Below are 17135 nucleotides of genomic sequence, written 5' to 3'. Positions count from 1 at the left end.
GGACCAAAAGCTCTGTATTACATGGTCTTATACTGTCCCAAATATAAAGATATTTTCTTGCTTTTGTTTGCATATTTTGACATTAATTTTATATCGTGAAGTCCAGTAACATCAGACTAAAATCTCCTTTTAGCAGGCATTCTCCATGCATGGCAAAAATTAGATCCAACCCTGTGTGTTTTTAGCAGCTTTTTTTATGTTCTTGTGTAACAGTTCCACTTTCTAAAAAATAAATAGTCTGCTCACCACCGTTGGGCATGGATTTTGTACCCAACAATTTTCTTTCCAGTGTTCATTTGAATAATTTATTAGTAATTCAACGTCTGATGGTGCAAATAAGCACAATTCAAATCAGGAAGCAAAGCCATTTGTTACACTGACATAGCTAGGGGAATCTATCTGTTTCTCTTTCCATTTTATTATCATAAAATCCCATGCACTAAGCTTTTTGAAAAGAGGATGGACAAAATGTGATAATAAATATGACATTATACAGATGTATCTGATACATGACCTTGTCCAGGTGTTTAACTGTATGAATGGCAGGCATATGTGAAGTTTTAAATCCTAAATAGCTCAATGGCTGCTCTTCTGTGGCATTTTAGAGTTGTTTATTTGGCAAGAAAATAGCACATAATTAGCTTGTGTCAGAGAACTGCAGCATCTTTCTTCATCAGTTCTATTGGTAATCACTCTGATATAAGCTAAACATATTGAAACAAAACGGAAAGTGTAATTTTATCAGGAGATTACAGGTAGCCCTTGACTTACAACTGTAATGGAACCTGACCCAATTTTATGAGGTGTTTTTTTTGTGGCAGCCTTTAAGTGAATTAGCAGGGTTGTAAGTAAATATGTGGTCATTAAGTGAACACCATGGTTGTTAAGTGAACCCACTGTTCACTAGGGAGCACTTGTGCTGAAAATCAGAAGAAAATGCTGTTGTTTTTTGGCAAAAACATTGTAAATTGTGGTCACATGACTGTGGGATGCTGCAAATGATCATAAATGCAAGCTGGTTGCTGAGCACTCAGAATGTAGTCGTGTAACCATAGGGCAGCACAGTCACCAGAACTTTGGAACCAAGTTGTGAGTACTTCTGGGGGGGGGAATCTGTTGTAACTTTAACTCTGTCTCTGTCTCTCAGCCCTAGGAAGCAGACAATGGCAAACCACCCAAAGTAAGTCAAGGACTGCCTGTATACTTATTTGAGGGATTCTCAAAGTAGAAGAAGTCCAATTACCACCACTAGCTAAAACTAAACTCGTTTGTCTAGTCCAGACATGTCAAACATAAGGCCTGCGGGCTGCATCTGGCCTGTGATGGGCCCAGTTCCAGCCCACAGGGCCACCCTGGAGACAGCGAGAGACTGGCCCCCACCTCCTCGGCCCACCCTAACCTGGCTGGACGCCCCCTAGGCACATGCACAGGAGGCAGTGAGCACGTGGTGGCCGACAGTATCTGGCAGCAGTTGTATGCCGCCAGTCCCTCAGCCACCCATCAGATCCTGCAGCCCAAGCAGTACAGCTGGGTCCAAACGCCACGGCTGACAGGCCAAACCAAGCAGCAGGTGGAGGCAGAGGCATTTGGGGGAGGGGAAGGCATGCTATCTGGCCCACCAGAAGCACAAGGCAATCCGCCGCCCACCCACCCCACCTAGCCACGACAGGTGTGGGCAAGCAAAGATAGACGGTGGGTCTGAGTGCCATGGCTGCTAGGCCAGCCCTCCAAGCAGCAGGCAGAGGCAGGGTGAAGGGGGGAAGGCATGCAAAAACTGCCATGCTGTGGCCCCTGCCCCCTCAGCCTTCGCCATCCAACTTTGTCCTCCAGCTCTGCCGCACACACTGGACAAGCATCCCACCTGCCTGATGGTCCTGGCAAACATGAAAGGCAAGGAGCACTCCATCCCCAAGATTCAGCCGGGACTCCCATCCCTGCTTCACTGAGCCCAACCTTGGAGCTGCCCCAAGTGCAGTCAGGCATCCCCCGAGAAGTGGTGCCAGGCTGGGTAATGGGGTCCCGGCTTCCTGGGAGCTTGAGGCCTGCCCCCCCCTTCAGTGCCCCAGACAATCCACGCTGCTGTCTGGGGGACCCTCACATGGCCCAAGAAGGATGGCAAGACTCCTCCAATGGACCAGGCTCCGGTGCTCGCCCCAGTCCTGCCCCCTCTTCTGGAGACCTCCGGATCTCCCCATAGCTCTGCCCAGCCCCCCACAGGCGACCCCCCAACACGAGTGACATTGAGCAGGCCATGCCCATTCAGTTGGCCACCCCACCCATCCCCCCAAGGGCAACAATAATGCTGATGTGGCCCTCAATGAAATCGAATTTGACATTATGCCACCAGCCCAGTGCTTCAGGGTTTTGGTTAAATCTTTATTATCCATCTCTAATCCTACAACATAGTTTTACAATGAAATGTAAGAATCACCTATTGCATTCCCATGTCATGTCAAATGAGGATAATAAACCATTGCTGGAACAAGAATCATGTTGGTGCAACAGCTGGATCCCTTCTGTTTGCTTCTTCTCTTTGGAGAAATGAAGCAAAGAAAGCTTTATATGGGAGCCATCTTTTGATCTTTGGGACCACAACTCCAGTGATGTCAATGATGGGATCAGAGGGACCAGGGATAAAAAAAATATTAGCCTGTTTTGTTTTCTTTGGTGTATGGTGGATTGGGTTGGAAATGGGAGCATTTCACAATACTACAACTTTATCCTTGCATTCCCATCTCTATTTCTGTTTTTTCAGCTGAAAATCTTTGGCCATTTCGATGCTATCTTTTGGCAGCATGATTTGGATCTATCTTCTGAGGATTTTGGAGAATTTTAACAGGACATGTTTCACTTCCTGGAGACTTGGGGAACATTCCCACTGTTTCTTTAGATATTTTCATACCTAAAATCATACAACTAAATATTATCATTTTGACACTCTGTTTTGGCAGGAGAAATTTTTGGACGTTTTAGAGGCTATAAATGGGGTGCCAGACTTACTAAATCTGTAGCAGGCTGTAGCTTGCCACTGAGGAACATTTGAACCTAGAATTAATATTACAAACAAATCAGAATTCATAAACCTTGCTTTATAGCTTTTAAAAGTAATCCAGTTTTAATATTTTAACCCTAAATCTGATGGTGGGGTTAATCATACTATGCCTTCTTCAAGATCTTGAAAATGAAAGAGCAAATTAACACTAGCCATTTGCATAATTTATTCTATTTATTTGTTTTGGCTGAAATACAATTCCATCTTAATTAGGCTACAGCAAGCACAGGTTGGTAGGAATACCTAGCCCAACAGTCTTTTCAGTGTTTTAGTAAGAGAAACCACTTACCCTCCTTTGATGTAATCAAGAAATGTATGTTCTGATTCTGTGGCAAATGACAGCAGTGTTACCTTGAAAAGGAAGAAACAGGATGTATGTCACATAAGGACCCATGAAATAATTGTTACTGGGTCAGGAGCATCTGTTGCTAATGATGATTTGCAGTCATGTCCAAGGCCATCCCATCTTCAGTTTACTGCCAGTCCAATAGGTTACCACACACCTGTTATTTTTAACTTTATCAAATTTGGGTTGCAAAAATCCAAAAGAAACATTTATTTCTTTACTGAAAATTTGAACTCAGACTCACAAGACCAGTCACAGCAGTTGGAGAATCTCTCAAAAGAAACAGTATATGTAAATTTGTTTAAAAAAGATAATTCAATGTTCATATTTTTCACACAAATGTGAAAGACTGCATTAAACGGTATCATTTCTACAGTAAAACTTAAATGACTAAATTAAAAGGTCAAAAGCGACTTTTTGAAAAATAAAATCTAAAGGATAACTTTTTAAAATAAAGGGTGTTCTTTATAATAAAGACCATATGGTCACTGTACTCATAAGGAACAGAGTGAGATCATTTAATTAAAGAACATCATTGTTAACAGTGGCTTACCAGTTTTTCAAACAGGAATCTCTCTGGTCCATAAGTTCATACTGGGAACTAAAGCTCAGATTTTCTGTATGGGATCTACTACTATGGCTCTTCCTTATATATCTAACAATTTAATCATTTTCTCCTATGGACAAGGAACAAAGAGCAAGCTACCATAATATATCATGCCAGAGACATCAGCCAGATTTAACAATTACCCACAAAATAATCTGGATTTATCTGGCAAATGTATCAATCAGCCCAAATGCCTGCATTTTTCTTTGCGTGCAGGAATTAACATTAATTCAAAATTCTTTCTACATTTACTCTGTGTTGAAATATTTATCAGTTCTGTCTGCCTTTGATTCAAATCAGATTGCACTATTGTCTATTATTTTAATTGTGGAATCCTGGATACAGGACTGAAAGCCACCTGTTTTTATTGGCCCTTCCTCTTGCTGGTATTTGTATAATACAACTGCTGGGGAAAACAACAGCGATGGTCATGCATTATTTGCTGTTTAGTTGACATCAATATATACAATTTGATGTCTATTTTCTATGGTTGCAGCTCAAATAAAAAAAAAAGAAATCCCAACTTCAAAATTACTCAGATAACATGTTGGGGAAGTATTTTAATACATCAAGTACATTTATACTAATGTTACTCACTGTTCCTGAATTAGAGTATTTCTTTTTCTTCATTTTCTTTTTGGGATTTACCACCTGAGAGAAAGAAGAAAAATTATGCTTAAATAAACATCTCTGTGAGACATCTGGTCTGGCTGAACCTGCAATGTATACTAGAAGCAGTAGATGCTCTCCTGGTGTTTATATTAATTCCATCTCTATCTATGACACTTTGCAGAGGGCTACTGGGAAACAAAATAAAAGATGTGATGCAGCCCCAAGGAGTTTACAAATTCTATTTAAACAAAAAGGAAGTCTAGGACTGAAGAGGCAAGTGGGAAAGGAAGCCAGAGAACAAAATGTGGGTATCCTGTAAACAACTTCATTTGCAAATCATCCGGCTTCTGCTTTAGTTATATATGCTAGAGTTCTATTTCAGCCATGCAGCGAGCAGGGACTTATGCTAAAGCTTCCCACAAACAAACAAACAAACACTTTTGAAAAGCGATACGAAGAATTCAGCTTTTCTTGTTCTTGTCCTTGCAACTATCCCGCAAGAAGCCCAATGAGAATGAAAACTGAGATACCAATTAAACTACTCCAGGCAAGGAGATGGTGAAGCTTTGCCACCTGAGGTCCCAAACAAATCAACACATCTGTTACACTCAACAGATCTTTCTAAAAAGGCAAATGATGTTATCTTAATCCAGGTTAATCTTAATTAGTGTACACTCCTTTTCCATGACACATACAAAAATAAGATTTTATTTTAATATGACACCAAAACCAATTTATACTGTTCTTGCCCTGTGAAGCAGGTATCTTTTAAGGAGTTGGGGAGGGGGTATGTATTAAAGTGGAGGTATTTTACCATAATATCAATGGAATTTAAACTGGTTTTTCATCTTAAATAAAAGTTTCTTTGTACAAATAAAATAAAATAATAAAATAAGTATGATAGTAGGTGTAATTCCTAGCATGCCAAATATGAAATATGAATTAAATCAGTTGTAATATTGTATATGCGTTAGGATGAACTTGGTACCTATGACTATCCAGTCCTTTATCCCACCTACACTGACTACATTTTTGCAATGTTTTTATGCCATGACCTCCCCCGACCCCAGATTTTAATCTTATCACACCAAACACCCATAATATCTGACACTGCACTCTGCATCAAGCACATGACGGCCAACACATGCTGCGGTATCACCCTTTCCTCCATCATGGGCTACCATAGATCAAGTTACATGTGTGCCTCACTGCCTGACAAAAATATTATTATTTATTGCATTTATTGCATTTATTGCATTTATATACCGCCCTTTCCCTGAGGACTCAGGGCGGTTTACAGGGAGTTAAAAATCAACCATACAAAAGTTAAAAAACCAATTTAAAAAAGATTAAACCAACCCTGTACAATTAAAAACCCCAATTAAAATAAATTTCTCCTCAGCCTGGGCCCGAGAGCTCAAAGAGCCAGGTCTTCAGGCCCCGGCGGAATGATCGGAGGTCGGGGGCAGTCCTCAGCTCCACTGGCAGCTGGTTCCAGAGGGCAGGCGCCCCCACTGAGAAGGCCCTATCCCTGGGTGTCACCCGCCGGCAATCTCTTACCGGTGGGACCCTGAGCAGACCCTCCCTGTGGGAGCGCACTGGGCGAAGGGCATTTGATGCAGGCAGCAGGTGTTCCCTCAAATACCCCGGACCCAGGCCATGTAGGGCTTTATAGGTGATAACCAGCACCTTGAATTTCACCCGGAGGACAACCGGAAGCCAATGCAGCTCGCGGAGTAGAGGTGTTACATGGGAGTATCGGGAGACCCCCATTACAACTCGCGCAGCCGCATTCTGCACCAGTTGAAGCCTCCGAGTGGTCTTCAAGGGCAGCCCCATGTAGAGAGCGTTACAGTAGTCCAAACGGGAGGTCACAAGCGCATGAGTAACTGTGCGTAGGGCGTCTCGGTCCAGATAGGGACGCAACTGGCGCACCAGGCGAACCTGTGCAAAAGCCCCCCTGGTCACGGCTCCTATGTGATCTTCAAAATTGAGTCATGAATCCAGGAGGACGCCCAAGTTGCGAGCCCTATCAACGGGGGGTAACACCTCACCCCCCATCGTTAGAGGTGGAATAACCTGGTTAGCCCGAGACGCCGATATGCACAGCCACTCAGTCTTGGCAGGATTGAGACGAAGCCTGTTTCTCCCCATCCAGACCTGAACCGCCTCCAGGCACCGGGACATCACGGCGAGGGCATCACTGGGTTGGTTCGGGGTGGAAAGAAAAAGTTGGGTATCATCAGCATACTGATGATACCCCACCCCGAAGCCACGAATGATCTCGCCCAGCGGCTTCATATAGATGTTGAACAGGAGAGGCGAGAGAACCGACCCCTGAGGGACTCCACAAATGAGAGACCTCGGGGCGGATCTCTGCCCTCCCGTCAACACCGACTGCGAGCGGCCCTGGAGGTAGGAGGAGAACCACCGTAAAACGGTGCCTCCCACTCCCAACCCCCTGAGACGCTGCAGCAGGATACCATGGTTGATGGTATCGAAAGCCGCTGAGAGATCTAATAGGACCAGGACAGAGGAACAACCCCTGTCCCTTGCCCTCCAGAGATCATTCACCAGCGCGACCAATGCCGTCTCCGTGCTGTGTCCGGGCCTGAAACCCGATTGGTACGGGTCCAGATAATCAGTTTCCTCCAGGAACAGAGGGAGCTGATGCGCCACCACACTCTCAACAACCTTCGCCAAAAAGCGAAGGTTGGAGACTGGACGATAGTTGTTTAAAGCAGCCGGGTCCAAAGCAGGCTTCTTGAGAAGGGGTCTCACCACTGCCTCCTTCAAGGCGGCAGGGAAGACACCCTCCTTCAAAGAAGCAGTTATTACTGCATGGAACCAGCCTCGTGTTCCCTCCCGAGCCGCATAAGCTAGTCAGGAGGGGCACGGATCCAACAAACAGGTGGTGGTGCTCAGTCTCCCCATGATCCTGTCCACATCATCAGGGGAAACAGGGTCGAACTCAGTCCAGATAACGTGCTCAAGACCGCCCGATTCCTCCACATCAGACTCTGCCCAGTCAGAGTCCAGGCCGGTCCGGATCTGAGCGATTTTGTCCGCCAGATGATGACTAAACTCCTCGGCTCGTCCCCGCAAGGGATCCTCTCTCACCTCCTGGTTAAGGAGGGAGCGAGTCACCCTAAACAGGGCGGCCGGGCGATTATCTGCGGACGCAATAAGGGCGGCAAAGTAGTTAGACTTCGCCGTCCTTATCGCCGCAAGATAAGACCTTATAAAGGTTCTTAACTGCAATTGGTCGGATTCGGATCGGCTGGATCTCCAACCGCTCTCTAGACCTCGTCTCGACGCTTCATCTCCCGGAGCTCCATAGAGAACCATGGGGCCCAACGGGATCTGCGCCGGGTCAGAGGTCGCATGGGTACAACTAATGCTACAATATAGCATTAGTATAGAATAAAAAATCTTCTTCTGTGTTTTTTTGTCTTAATCAAAGGAATATTTATCGAGCAGGTGTCCAGCTAATGTTTAGCCAACACCTATTAAATCTTAGCAGCTAGTACTGCAGCTGCATCAGGCTTCCAATGCTTGGGAATGAGGTTAAAATGCCCTGCTTATCCTCTTCTCAAAGCCAGTTAAAAAGTAAAGAAAAAAAGTGTATAATTTATTCATATTAGGAAACTCAGATTTCCTTGCTAACAGATTTGAGATATTCTGGAGCAAAAGTTTCATTTTTACCATGATGTACACACCAGACTGCTACTATCTCAGCAGTTAAAGCACTATGCTGGAGGCCATGCAGTCCTTCTGCTTCGTTCAACAGATCATCAAGCTATTGGAATTATTAGATACTCTGATGCAAGACCCAACATTCAAATAAACTGGGTGTTTCCTTCTGTTTCAAATCATAAATGTCTCCTGGGATATAATCCATGAAATGCGGCTATGAAATATAAAATTATTTTAAAGAAAAGAAACTGAAAATGCAAAGTGTACTATGCAATCTAGTATTGTAAATGACCATAGCAAGTGTGCAAATTTGACTTCTTTCCAATAGAAGATTATTGAACTATGACAGTTCTAAGTTTAAAAGAAAATATTTCTGAATTAAGCTCTAATTCCAATGATCAAATTCTAAATTAACCACTCTGAGATAATTTTCTACTTATTATATAATATTTCAATAAATGAGAATACTGTAGACTTAAAGTTGGAAATGCAAATGTAAGAGAAATTCTGTTCTGAAGGATCTTTAGAAAGAAATTTGAAAATAAAGTTCCCACCATAATATTTTATGTCGACTGGTGGCCCCCAGGGGGAGGGCGTTCTCTGTGGGCGCGCCGGATTTATGGAACCATCTTCTGGTTGAGCTCCGGATGGCGCCCGACCTTCGCTCCTTCCGGCGCGATCTAAAGACTTACCTGTTCGAACAAGCCGGCCTGGCCTGATGGGTGATGGGTTTGGGTTTTATTGTTTTTTATGTATTTTAAATTAACTTATTGTTATAGTTTTTGGGCATCTTGTTTAATCTTTTTTAACTTTTGTATTCTTGTTTTTTAACATGTATTGCCCTGTTCACCGCCCTGAGTCCTTCGGGAGAAGGGCGGTATACAAATATAATAAATAAAAATAAATAAATATACCAATTTATGACACAGCTGTATTTGGAATTTGTATGTGTTAGACAATTCACTGCATATTCATTTGAAAGGGGCGGTTTTGCAAGGCACCTTGGTGCCAGCAAAATATCCCTCTTCAAAGCATTAAAATGGTTGCGAGCTTTAAAAGATTTATGTGGCCACTTTGAAGGCTTACTGCAGCATAGATATATCCATGTGGTCACCCCAGTTCACTGAAAATCTCAGTAGGTCACAGTCTGCATACAAATGCACACATTCAGACAACTGGAAAAAGACCTAAAGCTTTTACATGAAACTTTTAAGTAATGTGACTTTTCCAAAACTTTGGTGAAGAATGCTTCATTCATATGTGTGAATGTTTCTTTTTAAGTGCTCATTGCCAAGGTTTTATACAGGCTTATTGGACATAAGAAAAGGTACTATAGCAGATTAGTGGGAGGGTCAAGGCTAATCAATGGAAGTGCCCTTCATAATGCAGACTCTCTGTAGAATTCACTAATCCATAAATAACAGTGGCTGGGTAATTTTAAATGGGGATAGGGAAAATGAAAGGAAATATTGTGAATGGGCAGGCTAAAATATGGCATTCATAGGTGACCAAATTCATGTCAGACAGTTAATCCACATCCACAAGTGAACCATGATTCTTGGCCACATTTAAAGTTAAACTGAGTCCCTCTCTCTTCTAAAGAAAAAAAGGGATTTTTTTCAAGCAGTGTGTGTAGTTGAACAGGGGAAAAGGAATGAAAAAGATTAAGAGTGCCTTACTTCTTCTGATTAGTCTCCCCCAAAACTGGAGGATGCAGAAAACTACTATTTAGATATTTCTGTTGAAATACATAAGGGTCTAGCTAGAAAACTGCGCTTGTTTTTTTTTTTTGCTTTTTCTGCATGGAAAAGAATAAAAAATTGGGGTAAACCCAGTTTTCTAAACTATGCAGAAAAATAATATTAATTTTTGCTGCTTACGTCAGAAAATTGAGATTATTTATTTTTTTGTTCATATAGCAGGGGCATGAAGAGTGAATATTTTCTTTAGGATCTTCTTAAAAATTATATATTCATCTGGAATGTTTGTATTCTCCCTTTTCAAGAGTCTGCTGGAATGCTTTCTGTTTATTTGTAGCAGGTCCACCCCATTTTGTGGCCTACTTTCTTTTGATTTTTCTATGGCCTTTTGGTTTAGGTGGTGACCCTGATTAAGGCAACTCTGTAACTTTTTTTTAGAATGTTAAACATGTGTAATTTAAACTTTAACATTCAAAAGGAGCATTGTAGTTTATCTCCTTCTCATAATAAAATTTGATTTTGTCTATATCTTGTGAGATTTGTCCATATACCAAGCAAGGACTGAAATCTTTTAGCCATATGCCTCTAAGCTACACACTCAGAAGCTTGTGTTATAGGAAATATTCTATTTTATTTTTTTAACCTTTTAATAGCTAGAAAGGGAACAAAAGGTTTGAAAATCCCGTATTTCTCATATATTGGGATGGGAAGCCGCCCAGAGTTTTGTAAAAAAAAAAAAGGGTGGGGGCAGCTATGTAAATGTTATGAATGAATGAATGAATGAATGAATGACACAGAAAGGTTACAGGAAGTGTGTCAAGTAGGGAATTGGGTGATGGCAACAGATATCAGCACTAGTTAGTAACTATTTGAAAGCAAGACATTAGGCCAAAGTGTGAAGACCCAGATGATTTCTGGGAGAAAAAGATTGAAATATTCAGCTTTCCATTGAATGGGTTCAGCTAGCTCCATTATAAAAAGATAACACAATAAATATCTACTAATCATATATTTTCTAGAAGCTCTTGCTAAATTTTAACGACCAGCAATCTCAGCCAGCATAGCCAGTAGGGAGGGTTACAAGGGCAACAGTCAAGCAATATTTGGAGAATCACAAGTTTTCCTATTAATGGCTTAAATATAATCTTACATATGGGTTCCTTCATTCCTTTGAAAGGAAATAAGAAAAAAATATCAGATTTGATTTTATGGCCCTTTGCCAAAGAGAATGTCTTTCTTTTCATTATTATGAAAAACAGAGATGTAGATTCCTTTTCCAATTTCATGGCATTCTGTCCTCTAGAAGAGCAGAGTTTGTGAATTATATAAACTATGCAAATTTCTCATCTCTATTTTCTTCTTCTCCTACCCATTTTTCCCGTACTGAGGAGACAAACTCTTTGAGAGGAGCAGCTGGGATCTCCCTCCGCCTAGTCAGGCCAGTCATATGAGAAATTGTCCTAGAACTGTCACATTAGATACTATTATGATAGGACTACTGAGCATAAGACATTACGATGCAAAAAACGATTGGTAATAACGGGAACCCCAGGGTCTGAACCAACTGGCCACATATGTAGGCGTGCACACTGCTGTAGCTCTGTTTTTCAGCTGCACATGGACTTTGTCATCTGTCGGTCAAGTCAGATCTTCAACTCAAGCAGAAAGGCACCATCAATGCATATTACAACTAGAACTAGTGACAGGCCACAAACTCTATTGGCTGAGATCACATGTCATGCCAAGATGTGATTTTTAAATCATGTTTTATTTAAAAAAATGGTTGAATTTACATTTAATATTAAATTGTTCATCATTTTTTACAAGGTACAATGGCAGGATTCAACTAATAGTGGTTTAGTTCACCATATGAACAGAGCATGGAAGATGGCCCTGGCAGAGACACTGAAAAACTTACCTAGGTAAAAGGGGCTAAAACATTTTTAAGTCTGGAACATTCAGCTAACGTTCAGAAGTGGCTCAGGCCTCTTGAATTCACTGAACTGTACGCAGGAGGGCAAAGTACATCACACTTAGCATGTGCAATATTCTATTATAGTGATCACTTTCAATAAAAGCAGTTTTTGTCAACTTACAGACTTGATTTCATGTTCTGGTCTGCTTAAGTGGGGCTGGCATTGTGTGAACTCAGTCAAATCTAGTTCCAGACTCTTGGCACTTGTGGAGCACTATTTAAAGCTCAATATTAACCTTACATGTCAGTAGTCTCAAGAGGTATGTAGATATGCACGGGTATCTGTGCATATCGTGACACTATCACATAAATTATGCCAATTGTATAACATCAGCAGCGCTTTTACCAAATGCTGTACAGACATGGGAAATATATATTCTTCAGCTTGGAAACAGTTTTTGAGGAAAAGCTTTTCCCACAGACTCCTGTAATGACCTATAAGTTATCTCATAAGAATGTTTGTGCATGACATGGAATTGAGGAGAGAATTACAGTTTTCGCAATGGAACAAGTGATGACCTCCCCACACCTCTCCCACATACCCCTCCCCTCATGTTATGGATTTTATTCATCAATGACCCGGTGTTGTGACTCAGGGCCAGCCTGTGGTTTCGGCAGCCGGCTCAGATGTGTCGGATGACTCAGATGAGGGGGAGGAGGACCGTGTGGGAGACGAACCGGTTGATGATGGCGTGGAGGCTTGGCAGAGTTCCCAGCCGGGGCCCTCTTCTCAGCTGCGTGAGCCCGATAGTGCGGAAGATGATGACCCACAGCTGGCCCTGTTCAAGGACGCCCGACGCAGGAGGCAGTCGAGCAGGAACAAACAAAGAAAGAATGTGGGACTCCTCGGGAGGAGGCACAGGGAGACCACGCCCTGAGCTCTCTATAAAAGGAGTGTTTGGGGAGGGGCTGGTTGCTGAAAGCAACTTTTCCGCTTGAGAAGACAAGCTCTAGTGTTTTTGTTAACTGCGTAATTAAATCTTGGCAGATGCCTTTTAGCCTTGGACGCTCTCCAGTCTCTTCTTTCTGAATAGGGGTTTGCCTTACTCAAGGCCAGAAGAGGGCTGGTTCAGAACACCCGGGGTCAGAAGATGAGCCCTGAAGTTGCCAAGCTTGCCAAGAACACTAAATTATTCAAGGTGGTGAAACTACAATTTGACAAAAGCCAAAGCAACCCCTTCAAACTGGATTAGGAAAACAGAATTCTTTGCCAGATCTACAGGTAGCCTAAGCTCTAATGATTCAACAGGAAAGAGATATTTTGGTTGTGGTGGATAGGTTAAAAAAAATCATCTCAGCATGCAATCGCAGAAATGAAAAAGGCAAACGCTGTGTTTGGGAAGATCAGGAAACAGGTTAAAAATAGAACAGCAAGTGTTATAATGCTTTTATATAACTCAGTGGTGAGAGTGCAACTGAACTGTTGCATAAAGCTCTGGTAGTCCCATTCCAAACAATGGGAAGTTCAGGCTGAAAAGTCTGAAAGTTTTTAGATCAGAAAAAGAATCATAAATGGGGAAACGTCACCGAGACTTTACAATATCTGACAAAAAAAATATAAAAGTCATATAAGAGAAAAGAATCCACATTAATTTCTTGAGTTCCTGGATGAATTGGAACAGAAAATTAGCAAAAGCTATATACATTTCAAGGCATAGAGTTAATATCTTTCAAATGGCTTCCTCTAAAAAAGGAATAGGGCAGACAGACTGGTAATCATATAGCTGGAGCGGATAATAGTCAAGCTACCAATTCACTCTAATTATGATACTGCATACAATCTGGCTGAAATTACTTCTCTCCACTCTCATACTGGCAATCCCTTATTTATGTTTTTATTGAGATTTGAAATTAGCACAGTACTGTGGTTGCCAATGCCCTATCAGTGGTTTTTTACTACAACTGGGCATACTAAATCAGTATGCCCTGCTTAGCTCTAGAGCAGATATACTTCTTAGTATTTTAGTAGCAAAAGGGGTTTAGTGTAAAGATATAAGTCAGGCTCGAAAGTTATTGTTCATTTTTAAACTAATGTATTTTCATCTAAAATAACAGGTGTATACTTCAGAGGGTATTCTCCATGTGAACACCAGACTGTAAATATTTTATTTACATCTTCTTATAGGATTGTGAAAGCTGCTAATATAGTATAGAGAAGCAATGGTCTGAAACTGGTCTAAATGGGAAATTTTGGGAGAATTTGAAGGGTTTGTTTCTCCCAACTGAAAAATGGGGGAAAAATGCTTCTATAAATACAAGGAATGTGTGCATATATTTTTAGGGGCCAAGTTCAATTTATAGGGCAGAAAAATTTCCTTTGTTTTAGGCCAACTCTGGAGGCACCACATTTAGAAAACGTGGTTAATGTACCAGGATAAACATTTCATTCCTTGCTGAATGTTACCTGTCTTATGTAGACCAGAATTTGGCCAATAGCCTTTAGAAAATACTGAAGATATATAGCAATATGATAGATAGATAGATAGATAGATAGATAGATAGATAGATAGATAGATAGATAGATAGATAGCATTACTCCATTGGCTTAGAGCCTCAGTATTTCAGGAGTATACATGGTTTTTGAAAGATTTATATTAGAATTTTTTTCCCTAGCAGAGGAGAAAACTATATTGATACATGATGCATAGAAATGGAAAGGGTGTTGTAGTCTAAAACAAGTTTTAAAAATAGACTGATTGTGAGAGGAAAGACCTGTGTTGGGATTAGAATCTTATTCAACAAGAGAGAAGAATTTCTGCTACTGCTCCAGGAATCAAAGGAATCAATTGTAACTATAAAAAACTGTTCTATAATATTAATAAAAGTCAGTTTGGTGTAGTAGTTAAGGCACCAGGTTAGAAACAGTGAGACTGTGAATTCTAGTCCCACCTTAAGCACAAAGCTGGTTTTGTGATTTTGGATCAGTTTCTCTCAGCCCTAGAAAGAAGGCAGAGGCAAATCACTTCAGAAAAACCTTGCCAGGAAAACGGCAGGAACTCGTCCATCCAGTCTCAGAAAATTGGCACGATTGAACAGAATAGATAAAAAAGAGGAAAAAATGTTAATAGATCACCCTTCCACAGTCTGATTCTTTCCTTGCAATTGCCATCATTTCCAGCCTGCATTATTCCCAGTCAGGAATCACACTGGCAGGGTTAATGGGTGTTGAAGTTCGAAAGTTTTGGAGGGTTCGAACTGATAAAGGATGAAATGAAACCTCAATGGGACAGTATTTTCTGACAGGGGCAGCAATCCTATTATGAACTTTGAAGTAACTGCCTCCAGCTGAAAGTCATGAAAGAGGTGGAAATTATCCTTATTCGCTTTGTATTTTATCTGCTTGGGAGAAAGATGATCTTTGATATTTCCTCCCCTTACAGTAATAAAATATTTTACCAGGCTTTGGGTATCACTTCCTATAACTTCCTATAGCTAAAGGGTACCATTTGCTGTTCAACTATTATTTGTTAAGATATTTTAGATCACAGTCTGCAGAAACCTTATTGAATTAATAGTGGTCTTATGTAACTCCCACTCATTTTAATTAAAATTAAGCTGGGATTTCCTAACACAACCTTCCCCAACCAGCTGCCCAACAAATGTGTTGAGCTAAAGCCCCTTTAAAAATAGGGAGTTTAGGACTAGTCCAGGGGTAGGCAACCTCGGCTCTTTTATGACTCGTGGACTTCAACTCCCAGAATTCCTGAGCCAGCATAGAGAGCCGAGGTTGCCTACCCCTGGACTAGTCCAATGTATCTTGAGAACAATAAACTGAAGAACTGATGCTCTATGGGAACTCCCCCCCCTAGATCTATGGTTTCGGAAAGGCCTAGGGAGAATGTCATAAAGCCAGGAAAAAGTAGCATAATTCATCATGCAGATGGGCGAAGTTGATAAATGATGTCTTGAATTTGAGGAGGGAGGGAAATTTTGCTTTGTCTTTCTAAAAAATTAAGTTAAGCCTATGTTAAGGCTTACACTGCCATTTCCTACAATTTCACACCTTAAATGACAAGAAACCATACAGCTTAATTTGGTTATTTGGATGGGAAAGATTGTAATAAGTACAGAAATGTGGTTCAAGGAGAGCATGTAACTATTGAGAATAGTACAGAATAGAGTAGAGTAGAGTAGAGTAGAGTAGAGTAGAGTAGAGAGTAGAGTAGAGTAGAATATTTTTTATTGTCCAAATATGATTGGACACACAAGGAATTTGTCTGCAGTGCCTAAGCTCACAGTGTACATATAAACAGCAAGTAATAGGTTATAGATTATAAATCATAGTTACAATCATTAATCATAAGTTACAAACAACAATGAATAAATCATAAGAAACCAATAGGAGAGGATAGTAGAAAAGATGAGAAGATGAGAAAATATGAGAAATGAGACAGTGGTCTGGGAATTAAGTGTTCAGCAGAGTGATGGCATGGGGGGAAAAAACCCCATGGTTTTAATCAAAGCAGCACAGAATGCAGGGGTCTTAATAGAATGAACCACGTGTGTCATAAAGTCTGGCTGCTAGCTCAACGCAAGAATTCGTTAAACCATTTCAACCATTTTTTTCAGTCATCCATCAATATCAATTAACTTTGGATGCTAATATTAAGGGGCACCTGTAGAAGCTACTCACCTCATAGACATTAAACTGGCTTTGTCCTCGTGCCAGTTCTCTATAGCTGGTTGTAAACTCTCCAATGAAATCATGACTGTTAACAGAAAATAGGATTGTGAGAGGTGATATACAACAAAGATTTATTTCTTTATACCTTGGTCCAGATGAGGAATAACAAAATGTCATAGCCAATCAGTGGTAATTCTGCCTATTCCTCACTTCCTTAATTTGTATATACTGGTCCAACTACTATATGGAGTTCTAGTTTACTTTTCATTCTTCCCCATCATTTACTTAGACTCCTTATTAAAGTTGATTTATAAAGCCTTTACAAATCTAGGGGCTGTGAGGTGTGTTTGGATTTATAATTCTCATCATTCTCAACATCACAGCTAGAATTCTGGTGGGATAGTAAGCCTTTCCTCTTTTGTGGGGAACGCAGGCCCGTAAATTCAAGCACGCTGCATGCGTTTTCCGCATTTTATTTTCATTTAATTTTTATCAATGTAGGTTTTATTTTTTATTTTTTTAA

The 17135-nt window shown here is 41.0% G+C and overlaps 1 protein-coding gene across 2 annotated transcripts in view; it reads right to left on the bottom strand.

Moving 5' to 3' along the window:
- CPNE5 (copine 5) overlaps positions 1-17135 on the bottom strand; it is a gene marked incomplete at its 5' end in the record, with an annotated part of 154332 nt that overhangs the window by 23824 nt on the left and 113373 nt on the right. For both annotated transcript variants that reach the window (XM_081324931.1, XM_081324932.1), the window contains 3 exons: positions 3342-3403; positions 4603-4656; positions 16622-16697. In XM_081324931.1, coding sequence (XP_081181057.1) covers positions 3342-3403; positions 4603-4656; positions 16622-16697 — 192 coding nt within the window. The remainder of the gene's footprint in view (positions 1-3341; positions 3404-4602; positions 4657-16621; positions 16698-17135) is intronic.

The sequence above is a fragment of the Vipera berus genome (assembly GCF_964194415.1).
Source record: "Vipera berus genome assembly, chromosome: 3".
Lineage (NCBI taxonomy): Eukaryota > Metazoa > Chordata > Lepidosauria > Squamata > Viperidae > Vipera > Vipera berus.
This window is presented reverse-complemented; position numbering and strand designations above follow the sequence as displayed.